At 35.9% G+C, this 13160-nt stretch overlaps 1 protein-coding gene across 1 annotated transcript in view; it reads left to right on the plus strand.

The window, feature by feature from the left end:
• shot (dystonin-like protein short stop) overlaps positions 1–13160 on the plus strand; it is a 151978-nt gene that overhangs the window by 128651 nt on the left and 10167 nt on the right. Inside the window, exons 82-99 of the mRNA XM_013314165.1 lie at positions 35–186; positions 330–570; positions 718–813; positions 925–1107; positions 1773–1932; positions 2223–2300; positions 2419–2538; positions 2945–3217; positions 4978–5101; positions 5416–5543; positions 5778–5854; positions 6769–6840; positions 7198–7230; positions 8365–8439; positions 9804–9975; positions 10688–10805; positions 11939–12048; positions 12978–13100. Of these exons, the coding sequence (XP_013169619.1) occupies positions 35–186; positions 330–570; positions 718–813; positions 925–1107; positions 1773–1932; positions 2223–2300; positions 2419–2538; positions 2945–3217; positions 4978–5101; positions 5416–5543; positions 5778–5854; positions 6769–6840; positions 7198–7230; positions 8365–8439; positions 9804–9975; positions 10688–10805; positions 11939–12048; positions 12978–13100 (2335 nt within the window). The remainder of the gene's footprint in view (positions 1–34; positions 187–329; positions 571–717; positions 814–924; positions 1108–1772; positions 1933–2222; positions 2301–2418; positions 2539–2944; positions 3218–4977; positions 5102–5415; positions 5544–5777; positions 5855–6768; positions 6841–7197; positions 7231–8364; positions 8440–9803; positions 9976–10687; positions 10806–11938; positions 12049–12977; positions 13101–13160) is intronic.

Raw genomic sequence — 13160 nt, forward strand, 5'->3', positions numbered from 1 at the left:
GTTTGTCAGATCTGATGAATGTTTCTAAATCCAGGGCGTCAGATAAGAAGATCAAGTTAGAGATAGCTCTGAAGGAAGCGACGGAGTTCCATGACGCGCTGCAGTCATTTGTAGACTGGCTGACCAGCGCTGAGAAGACCCTCACATCCGCCAAACCTGTCTCCAGGGTCATGGAGTCACTACTTAGTAAGTTAAAAAAAACTATTTTTTCAAATTTTCATACATAAAAACGTACATTCACATAAAAACAAATTTTTTTAGTACAGGTGTAATAGTAGAAATTGACATCTTTTTACCGAGACAGTAAATAATTCGTTGTCTCTTTTCAGCACAAATCGAAGAGCACAAATCATTCCAAAAAGAAGTGGCGACACACCGCGAGACGATGCTCCAACTGGACAAGAAGGGCACCCACCTGAAATACTTCAGCCAGAAGCAGGACGTGATCCTCATCAAGAACCTGCTGGTCTCCGTGCAGCATCGCTGGGAGCGTGTCGTCGCCAAGGCGGCGGAGAGGACACGCGCGCTAGACCATGGCTTCAAGGAGGCTAAAGAATTCAGTGATATGTGGTAAGTCGATAGATGGCGTTGTTATCTATTTGAAAGTTTTATTCTTATACTCACTAGATGGCGTTGATAGTATGAACTTTATATATCAGTAATTTTCTTTACTATACTAAGATTATATTATATTAATGAGGTTATTAAATTGTTAAGGAACAACCTGATGTCCTGGCTGTCAGAGACAGAACAACAACTGGACCAGCTCAACTCTGAAGCCAATGTCAACGACCCTGATAAAATCAAACAGAGGTAAGTGTCCCACGTTTGTCGTTAAAAAAATCTTTACTAGTCACAAATAAAAATATTTAAATTCTAAATTACTAAAACAAATGTCTATATTTAAGTTATTTCTTTACTCAGGTTGAACAAACATCGCGAGTTCCAAAAGGCATTAGCTTCCAAACAGCCGGCGTACGACCTGACCACGAAGACCGGCAAGACGCTGAAAGACAAGGCGCCCAAGACCGACGAGAACACGCTCAAGACCATGCTGGCGGACCTCAAGACTAAATGGACCACGGTTTGCTCCAAGGCTGTTGATAGGTATGTTCTTAAACATATTTTAGGGTCTTTTCCTTAGTGTAGGATTTACAAAATAAGTTGTCTAAAAAACCATCCATGAGGAACTTTCCTGTTAAAATCTTGTGCAAACATTCAGACAGACAAACGGACAAATATATAGAGAAAAATTAATAAAATTAATAAATTTAAATACGAAATATCATTTTTTTTTCGATATAACATACCGACACTTCATTTTTATAAATATACTAGCGGACCCGACAGACGTTGTCTTGTCTACGCGTCTTTAATTTGAATAAATTAATATGAAGTTAATATTTGATGAAAATTGTGAATCTAAACCATTCCCAGATCCCCTTGAACACACACAAAAAATTCATCAAAATCGGTCCAGTCGTTTGAGAGAAGTTCAGTGACATACACACTCACAGAACAATTATATATATAAAGATATAGAAAAATAAAGTATTTCTTTCTCTCTTGTTATAACACTGCAGTTAATATGTTCTATATCTTTGTGTATATTTTAAATTGAACAAAAAATATAATGTCATGACTACATAAAGAATTATTCAAAACTCTTCAATATTTACTCAGTAAACTTCTATTATATATAAACAAAAGTTAAAACATAACATTAGTATAAACAAAAAAATATAGAAAAATACATAAAAAATTGCCCACAGACAACGTCGTTTGGAAGAAGCTCTGCTGTACTCGGGCCAGTTCAAGGACGCGATGTCAGCGCTACTGGAATGGCTCAGGAAGAGGGAGAAGCAACTGGCGGGAGACGCGCCAGTGCACGGAGACCTCGACACTGTCATGGCGCTCATTGAACAGCACAAGGTAACTTTGACATTTGACAGGACCTGTCAAGCTACACGTACCCCTCTGCCAAATTTAAACCAGCGTTTGATGTAATTAATAAGAGTCATTTGTGTTTTGTCTAGTCCATTTCTCTATACTCTAAGGTTACCGTAGAAATTATTTTGATGTTTACTATAATAATATAACATACCTCATCTTTGAAATTATTTATTTTTAAAAGCATTTCTAACAAAAAAAAGCGAAGCGAAGCGAGTGTTAGTCAGCGAAGAAAATTCATAAAATCTTTAAAATAAAAACTTTATTTACAGCAATTCGAAGAAGACTTGCATTCGAGAGAACAACAAATGCAATCAGTCATGAAGACCGGCAAAGACTTAGAAGCCACGGTAAATATAAACCTTATCACTAAAGTAATAAGTTTTAATTTCTCATATCACATTGCATTTATATTATTCAATATTAAACCTTAAGACTACGTGATAAGAATCATTTTTCAATATCCAGGTGCCAGCAGAAGATGCCGCGAATATAAAACAACAATGCAGTGAATTAAAACAAGCATGGGAAGCGGTACAAAGTCTGAGTGAGAAGAAAGCACAGAAATTGGAAATTGCACTTAAAGAGGTAAGCAATAAGGCTTATATTACATTAACGTGATTTTTGTTTTTGTTTTTTTTTTATTATTATCAAATGTCAAATCTTGAACGAATCATGTAATTTCATCATCAGCTCACTATACGTCCCCACTGAGGGTCTCGGAGTCTACCCTAAGTCAGTGACTAGGACCATAGTGAATGCTGGTCCAGTGCAGACTTCACACATATCTTTGATCTTCTCAGATATGTGCAGCATCACGATGTTTTCCTTCACCGTCAAAACGTCGGATAAATGTACATATGTAATTTAAAAAATACATACATGGCGGGATTCGAACTTAGGACCTGCAGATTACAAGTCAAAAGCTTAACTCCTGAGCCACCGCCACTCTTTACTCGAAAACAATTTGTTCTATATGAAAATATTTTGACAGGCGGAACGTCTTCACAAATCAGTGAACATGCTGTTAGAATGGCTATCGGATGCGGAGACCAAACTGCGGTTCTCCGGTCAACTTCCTGAAGGAGACCACGAGACCGCGGTCCAGATCCAGGAGCACGAGCGCTTCGTGCGGGAGCTGGGGGAGAAGCAGCGGGACAAGGAGGAGACTATCGCCCTCGCTCAGTCCATCCTCGCCAAGGCTCATCCTGACGCCGTCACTGTCATCAAACACTGGATTACTATCATACAGAGCCGCTGGGATGAGGTTAGTCCAATGCATAGATATACCTAGATAGATCTAATCCGGTTAGCAAAAGGCGAAAGGAAGATCTTTTACCGATCATTTCTGAGACCATAATCTCTGTATGAAACATTCTTTTTTTTATATCAGAAGGTGGCAAACGAGCGAGCGGTCACCTGAAATCGCTGAAAGAGCGAAGTGAACGTTGCCCATAGACATACGCAATTGCATATGCGTTGCCTACCTTTAATCGACGGAGGAGAGGATGCACAGAAAGAAAATATTTTCCCTTTCCATGCATCCTCTCATCCGGAAAGTCCACTTCCACTTCCCATCCTTTCCTTATAAGAAAAAGGGTGGGAAGGGAAAGAGGACTAAATTAGGCCTCCGGGACGCACACTCATCAGACTAAACGCGGAATTGCTTCCACTTGAGGCGTGTCTTCTGTGTGGTCGTGGTATTTCACCGGGCGAGGACAATTCATGCGAAGATGTTAAAACTGGCTCTACCACTGTTAAAATTGTTGTATCTTTGACAAAACAGCAATAATAAAATGTTTTAAACGGACATTTTGGTCTCAGAAACCCACAGTTAGTAGAATTACTAAATTAAGTTACATTTTCTTTTAGAAAGGTAAACAGTCTTTCTTAATGTAAACACTATTAAAAATGGAAGCAAAAAACCTTGATTCCAATGATAAAAGATAAATACATAACATAAAATATTTTTAAAATAATTAATATTAATTTATCGTTATCGTGTCAAAGGATTATTTAAAAAAAACGCAAAAACAATCAAAAAGATTTATCTAATCATATAATATTTTATCTGCAGATGTTTTGGTTTACTTTGCACACTTAAAACATATTAAAATTAGCTTCTTATATAACGTGTTAATGTACTAAATATACGTAATTTTATATATTTAAAAATGTTTTCAAGTAAAAGTCAGGTGGTAGTATCAGTGTTGCCATATGTGAGAATTTTCAGTAAAGTATCTGCAGGACAGGTGCGTTTGTTATACACAAATAATTAACACGTTAGCTGCCAGAGTGATTTGTCCAAAACCATTTGAATAGGACCATGCGGGTCACGCTGTATACAACAATTCCATTAAAAGCCACAGCGAGGTGTTGAATGGAAGTATGGCTTGTCGGACACATAGTCCGACACGGCCTGATTGAAACATTAGCTTGTCGGACATATAGTCAGACATGGCAGCTAACGTGTTAAACTTAATCTTTTTACTAATATTATAAATGCGAATGTTTATAGATGGATGAATGGATCAACGGATCTGACTGAAATTTTGAATAGCCTCTAAGAACAGATAGGCTACTAGTTTTAATTCTGCACAGACAGAGTCGAGGGTGACAGCTTGTAATTATTATTTAATTAATAATTTGTCTCTGTTTACCCCTTTTTGGCTTTAAGTATGATTATTGTTTATTTATTTTGTTATCTACATATTAAAAGATACACAAAGATATACCTAATGAATTTAAAAACAATACCTAGAAGATATTTCTAAAGTAAAGTTTGTACACGATAAATTCAAAAAGTTTCAATCTGATTTATAATATTACTTTAGTATTTGATTGTCTTATTATTAGTTAATGTTATAAAATACTTAACATTATGTTACGACTTAAAACAATCGAATAGGAAGAAAATGAAAATAGTGTTGCACAGTTTTATTGAATCATCGAACATGGCACGTTAGTAATAAGTGTTGTCTTGTACCCGATGTGCCAACTCATGTATTAACGAATTATTTGTGTTAGGTATGGCAATGGGCGATGCAACGTGGTACTAAACTGGAAGCACATATGAAGAGCCTTAAGGACCTGGATCTAGTGCTGGAAGAGCTGCTGCAGTGGCTCACAGGACTTGAAAATACATTAATATGTAAGTAATTACACTGAAAAATAAAATATGTTATAAAATCTTGGCCTAATATTACTTTTATTAAAAAAAAACTCAAAAAATAAAATCTTACTAATATTATAAATGCAAATGGATGGATGGATGGATGGATGGATGGATGGATGGATGGATGTTTGTTATAAAGTATCTCCAGAACGGTATTTTTGCTAAAATGTGGCATAGGCAGATATAGACGATAGTCTGGAAGTACACCTGGCCTACTTGTTAAGTTCTTTTTAAACTCCACGCGGACGGAGTCCTGGGTTACAGCTTATAGTAATAAAAAAAAATTACAGCTATGGAATCTGAACCGCTTCCTGAGTCTATCGAACTTCTGGAAGGACTCATAGAAGACCACAAGGAACTGATGGAGCACACGCAAAAGAGACAGAACGAGGTGGACAGAGTCTGCAAAGCTTACCAGGTAAATAGTGGAGTATAGTCAAACCTGGATAACCGAGAGGCTTCTCTTTTAAACGAGTTTCTCGCTTTTAGTTTTTAGTTTATAGGTCTTTAACTGGGAACCGGACAATCACTCTCGCTTATAAAGGTTTCTCGTTTAACCTGATTCAACTGTTCTTATTGTCATCCCTTTCATTATCTATGATAAGAAAGAGACAACATACATGAAACACATAGTAACTTATTTGTCTTTTAGGTGAAGAGTCAAAGTCAAGGTCGCGACACCACACCACGCAAGGTGTCAGCCAAGAGCGCTACGAAAGGAACACCTGGGTATGTCAAATTATTATACACCTTAGTACTAAGATATACGTTTCAATTTACTTTGCTTTGATTTTTTTTATGTTTTTCGATTTCATTTGTCATTACACATTTTAGTTATAGTTGGATAAATTTATCTGACCCGGTTATAAATGATACTAAATAGCTATTATAGCTTGTCATACTGTGTTTAGATCGACAAGTTTATCTGAACTGGTGGGTAAAAGTTAAACTAAATTATGACAGCTCACTAGCGCCCCCCTGTCAACGCCAAAAAACGTTATAAGATTTTGTACTGTAGCTATCATGTCATTTCTTTCACATATATTATTTAACTAGCTCCCGCCCTCGACTCCGTCAGCGCGGAATTTTAAAAAATATATTAATAGCCTATGAGTTCTTCCAGATTACGTTCTATATGTATGCAAAATTTCATCAAAATCCATTAAGCCGTTCCGGAGATACCTTCTAACAAATATCTATCCATCCAAACATTCGCATTTATAATATTAGTAAGATATGTTTTGTTTTGCCTCTTGGGAACCCTACCGTACGACCGCAGCGATTTGGGTTCAATTTTTGATGTTATTTAGTTTTATTTTTAGTTTGGTTTAGTTTTAGTAAATAGTTTATTTAATATAGTATTCATTCATTTATTTTGTTGTGGTTAGTTATTTAGTAAGATTATATCATTGTCTTGGTAGTTTTTATAAATATCCTGAAACAACAGCGATAGTAGCGCCTCTCACCGGTTCAAATATACTTGTTGTCATATTTTCTGACAGATCAAAGCCTCTATCGGGTCAGTTAAGTTTGTCTGACTATATTTTTGTCTAGCTTTTCATTTATGTTCGTTTCATTTCGTTTTCGTTGACATCGTTAATGCACGCGTGATGTGACGTCATTGCACGGGGTTGCCATCACAGGCGCGGCTCGCAGCACGACCTGCATAGAGACAGATCTGTGTCGCCAGATTATTACGGCAGTAGACGTTTCAGGTTGGTTATGTTTATCAAGTTTCACCTGTTTTTATTGTCTAGCAAATATTATAAAAAAACAATCAAGATTTTTTTTTATATTTAAAAAATATTTGTTGGACAATAACTTATCATCAAGCTTCTAAATGTTGTAATTTGTAATTAAAAATGTCATCAGGGAAATAACAGTAAATTTTTACTTAATCTTAAAAAATAACGGACTTATTTTAACAGATAATAAATAACACAAACGTCAAATTGACAGTTAAATAATGACATTCTCTGTGGACATGTAACATAGCTTGTCTCGCTCTAACACGTGTAAATGTTGCTTTCTGTCTCGTTCATGTCACGCTCGATGTTCACAAATGGGTGCAGGCTCAGGATTCACAGTGGAAGTAGGAGAGGAAGGTTTGATGTCATTTTTTTTTTGTTTTTTCGTGTGATTTTTCGTAGTTGTATTTTAGAGTATTATAGTTTGCACTGCATTAAATTGGAACAGATCGAAGGAATTTGACTTTTTTAAAAAAATACGTAATTTAAAAAAAACTTGTAGATGATAGAATTTCAATATTTTATGAAATTTTGAGTAAATTTACTAGCGCTCAAATTAAGTCAAATAGTAATAAAAATCTTTTATACCTAATTTCTAAAACCTCTACCATTCACAAGACTAAATACGTTCGGTGGGTACAAATATTATATAAACTTTTTTATACAATTAAAAAGATTTTTATTGACTACTAGCTGTAGCCCCCGACTCTGTCCGCGCGGGATTAAAAATAGATGTTGGCCGATTCTCAGAGCTACTCAATATGCTCACAAAATTTCATGAGAATCGGTCAAGCCGTTTCGGAGGAGTATGCGAACGAAAATTGTGACATGAAAATTTTATACATAAGACTATAAATTAATTTTCCGTTTTTAATTATTTGTATATGAAATTCCTTCAATGTGTCCAATTATTGTATTTTAGTACATCAGACTTGCAACCTTATCCTGTCTCTTTATATCTGTAGATAGATTTCATTTGTTTGGTTACGCTTCTTCTTATACAGCTTTGAAATCTTGCATTTAAAACATATTGTCATCTCTCTCCTTGTCTTTGAAAAGACAGAGAACGCAATATGCATTTATACTTGCAACTCATGCATGCTATAGCAATTAGAACTTAAAATCAAGTAGCTTAAAGACTATTTTCTCTAACTCGAAATTCGATTTCGCAATTTTCACGCAATACTTCCCACTTAACTAATCTAGACGGCTAAACTGACTTGGTACGGTTCACTAATAATCTGGTACGGTTGACTAATAACAACGGCTAATTTTCTGGTACAATTGACTAATTGTAACAACAAAAACTCGTGATTTAATAAACCTAAAATAACATTTAGATTCGATTTACTTGACTAACTTTCGGGTACGGTTAACTAATTTCAAAGTCTAACGGTACGGACTTCTTAGTTCATTGACTAACGCACCATCACTCCATGTAACTAGTGTGTGTGTGTGTGGGCGCTTGTTATGACATTGTTGCGTGTGCAGTCGCGTGAGCCCTGGCCGAGAGACCCCTGACCGCAACCTGCCGCACTACGGCCCCAGATTCCCGCCTAGGGGCAGGTAAGATCTCCATACAAATAAACATCCATACAAAAAAACGTACAAAACACAAGACGCTAAACCATTTTAAAAGTTTTACCTATGTTTAATTTAATTCAAAAAGAATACCGTCTTTAGATCATCCAGCTCACTATACGTCCCCACCCACGGACTCAGAGCCTACTATAAGTTAGGGATGATTAGGCCATAGTCAACCACCCTGGCCAAGTACGGGTTGACTTTACACATATCTTTGAATTTCTTCTCAGATATGTGCAGCATCACGATGTTTTCCTTCACCGTAAGAACGTCTGATAAATGTACATATGTCAATCAAAAATCGAAAAACACATTGGTACATGGCGGGATTTGAACCTAGGACCTGCAGATTGCAAGTCAAGTGCTCGACCCCTGAGCCACCGACGCTCTCTAACGTCTTACTTTCAGTTAATTAGTTTAGTCCTCTAGTGTAGCTTTAATATTAAAAATCTACACTAAAGTAATCACTGTGAGTGACAATAACGATAAAAGCATATTTTCTAAATTTTTTATCTGAAAATCTTGACTAATTCATGTATAAATACGATTTAATGTAACTAAAATATGGCGCTAGTGGGCACACCAAAGTAGCATAGATAATAAAGTAGCATAGACTTGGGGTTGCCACAATAAATAGTGAAATTAATTATTTGTAAATAATTAATGTATTCATAGCAAGGTAAGATGTTATTAACTTCATATTACATGGAACATATAAATTCACAACCATCAAAAAACTTGGAAATGGTTAACGCTTTTACGTTTTTCCGCTGTTTTGTTCTTTTTTATGATTGTCTGTGGTTATTTAGCTTTTTATATTTATTAGTATTTTTTAGTTTTTAGCAGATGTTTTAGCTTTATGATGGAATTATAGCTTGAAATGGCATGTCTAAAAATAGTGTTCATAAGAAATGATATTTTGTATGTTGTAAACATATATTTTCTGGCCATCGAGTTGGATATTTGATGCGATTGTCTTTCACGAAGCGTAGAGAAGTGTGTCAATACTATGACAAAAGACTATGAAATAATATCGTACAAAAACTTGGATAAATTCCAATATATCAACATCCACATAAATCAATGAATTGCCTCATTCTGGCATTTTAAACAACTCAACGGTCAACGATCACTAAATGAACTCCTAGTGTGGAAAACACTAAGTTCAGTTTAATTAACAATTAAATTAATCTGCAACAGTAATTTTAAAATAGATCGTACTACAGTATTCTTCAAATAAGTATTTTGAAGACTGAAAACATCGCAAGAGTCGCTGAGAAGAACATAATGTTAGGTGACCTTGAGTTACTAACTTCCACAGAATAACATGTTATTTTTCCACGCAGTAAGGGGCTAGAACCAGAATTCCGGTCACCGCGCGTAAAGTCTCTATGGGACAAATGGCGTACTGTGTGGCTGCTGGCCTGGGAGAGACAACGGCGTCTGCATGAACGTCTCGCTCATCTGCACGAACTTCAGCGCGTATCCAACTTCAGCTGGGATGACTGGAGGAAGCGGGTATGTTACTGTACTTACATGTGACGTCATCATCAATCTTATCCCCACGGAGGGTCGGCACAGTATGTACTCCATACATCTCAATCAGCCGTCATATCTGAATTCACCCCTTTTGCATATCCCCTTTCATACAATCCATCCATACCTTCTTTGGTCTTTTGTTTATGTGATCATCATCCCTTCGCATAACATGTCTAAACCATGTCACCTTTTGCTCCTCAATTTCTCGATTACTGGCGCTACTTTTAAAATTTCTCTAATGTACACATTTTTAATTTTATTCTCTCTAACCATACACATTCAATCTAATTATTTGTGACGTCACTACACTACTGATGACACTTGTATGTCTGTAGACAAGATTATCTATAGCTCTTATACTGTATTTTTTAGAATAATTAACACGTTAGCTGCCAGAATGATTTTGTCCAAAACCATTTGAATGGGATCTTGCGGGTCACGCTGTATACAACAATTCGATTAAAAAGCCACAGCGAGGTGTTGAATGGAAGTATGGCTTGTCGCACACATAGTCCCACACGGCCTGATTGAAACATTAGCTTGTCGGACATATAGTCCGACACGGCCTGATTGAAACATTAACTTGTCGGACATATAGTCAGATATGGCAGCTAACGTGTTAACTAAAGTGCTCTGGAACTCACGATGGATCGGCATAATTATATTAACGATATATATATTTTGTGTACAGTTCCTCAAGTTCATGAATCACAAGAAGTCTCGTTTAACGGATTTGTTCCGCAAAATGGACAAGGACAACAACGGCCTCATTCCGCGCAACGAGTTTATTGATGGCATCGTAAACACCAGTCAGTATTATTTTATTACATGTACATAAAAAGAACACCCTCTAACATAACTTGTATATTTCTATATATTGTAAACTAGCTGACTTTGTCCGCGCTGAATTAAAAAAGTACTTATTAAGTCTTGTTCTAGACTATGTTCTAAATGTATGCCAAATTACATCAAGATCCGTTAAGGCGTTACGTGGATACCTTCAGACATCCATCCATCTAAACTTTTGCATTTATAATATTAGTAGTATATATATACAGTAAAAAGTATACCCTCTAACATAACTATTTATTGTATACCAGATGTTTGCCTTCAAATCCATGCGCGCGGAATTAAAACTCTTATAAATAGTCTGTGTGTTCTTCCAGATTATGTTCTATTTTACATCTGCGTCAAATGTCATATGTATTTGTTGAATTGTTCTAGAGATAATTACTGACAAACATCCATCCATCCATCCATTAATAAGATTAAAAAAACTGACTATGGCACTCAATACAAATGACCTCATTCATCAAAATCAGTTTAGTACTAAGCTACAGGATGTTACAAACATTAAAATAAACTTACGTACTGAGTCTGGTAAATAGCAACGAAATGATTTATAACAAACATAGTTCCAGTAAAATTTTACTGAGTATGTTTAAGATAAAAAAATCTTTATCTTTACCGTAGAGAAAATACTAACAAAAGGCAGGGCTAGGCACAGGATGTTTATAAATTCCGATATGTTCTGTACTAACTCGCCTTTAACGGCATGTTTATACAAAAATCTATAAATTTGAAAGTCATAGTGCGAAAGTTTATATGAATGGATAGATTAATGTTAGAAGGTATCTCCAGAACGGCTGCATGGATCTCCGTGAAATTAGGCATAGATGTAGAAAATATTCTGGAAGAACACATAGACTACTAATTAAGTTTTTTAGTATTATAGTTGTTTAATAAACAAAAATTAAAATTAAAATTTCTAGAATACAATTTTTTATACGCTATATCTTCTAGAAAATCCTAACCCTAAAACTCAACTGCAGACATATCGCCATCTCTTTCATTCCCTTTGATGAAAACAGAGACGACAATATTAAATTAAATGTCGAAACATTTGACGATGTATGACATTAAAAATGTAAATATTCGACAGAATTCGACACATCCCGTCTTGAGATGGGCGCCGTGGCTGACCTGTTTGACAGGAATGGCGGCGGACTTATTGACTGGGAGGAGTTTATTGCAGCTCTCAGACCTGACTGGGTAAGTTTAAAACCTAGTTGTTCCCAACATTATCTAAGCAATTAACTGAAAACAAAAAAAGAACTAAAGAACATAAAGAATATGAGCAAACAAAGGTACGAACCTAGTCTATAGATATTAAAAAAAACATAGTCCAAGAGCCACTGGATTCTGTTGAAGATCATGATACTAGGATAATGGGTTTGATGGCGAGAAAAAATTTTAGTTATTCAAATTGAAAAAAAAGGCGGTTCACTAAAATTAGTAAAATTTGATAAAGGTCTAAGACAAAAAAATGCAGACTACTTCCAACTGATTTTGGACTAACATATCAAAGTATAGATTCTGTGAAACATCTTATTTTAGTATATAAATATAATAATGGAGTCGAAAATGGTGTGACATTTTTATCGAAAAAAAATTATCTCTTACTGATAGAATGATATTTGAAGTGATTGTCTTATAACGTGCTTATCTACGTTAGAAGTAAGTCTAAATATTTGATTTAAAAAAACTTTGTTTACTTTAAATAATGTACTAAGTACCCTCTTCATCAGCTCAGTATACGTCCCCACTGAGGGGCTCGGAGCCTACCTTACGTTGTTATTAGGCCATAGTCAACCACGCTGGCCAAGTGCGGGTTGACTTCACACATATCTTTGATCTTCTCAGATATGTACAGCATCACGATGTTTTCCTTCACCGTAAGCCCTCTCCTCCCCCTCCCCTCTTAGGGTTCCAGTAAGGGCTCAAGTCTTCAATTGACATTTGTCGCCAAATCACAGTAGCGAAAATTAAAAAAAAAAACTATGCAACATCGGTTTTTTCAGCGATAATAAGAATCAACCGTTTAATTTTACAGCCAAATCTATTTTCTTCGAAGATGAATAGGTTATATGTTTTTATACAAGTGTTTCGTCAGTGTAAACGTAACATATGTGTTGGGGTAGGTGGAGAGACGCGGGCCACCGACGGATGCTGACAAGATCCATGATGAGGTGAAGAGGCTGGTCATGCTGTGCACCTGCCGACAGAAGTTCCGCGTCTTCCAGGTCGGCGAGGGGAAGTACCGGGTGAGTTTTGACATTTATCAATGCTGCCATAGTAAAAAAACTGTCTCTAAAAACATGATA

This window comes from Papilio xuthus, unplaced genomic scaffold (assembly GCF_000836235.2).
Source record: "Papilio xuthus unplaced genomic scaffold, Pxut_1.1 DF829758.1, whole genome shotgun sequence".
In the NCBI taxonomy this organism is placed as follows: domain Eukaryota; kingdom Metazoa; phylum Arthropoda; class Insecta; order Lepidoptera; family Papilionidae; genus Papilio; species Papilio xuthus.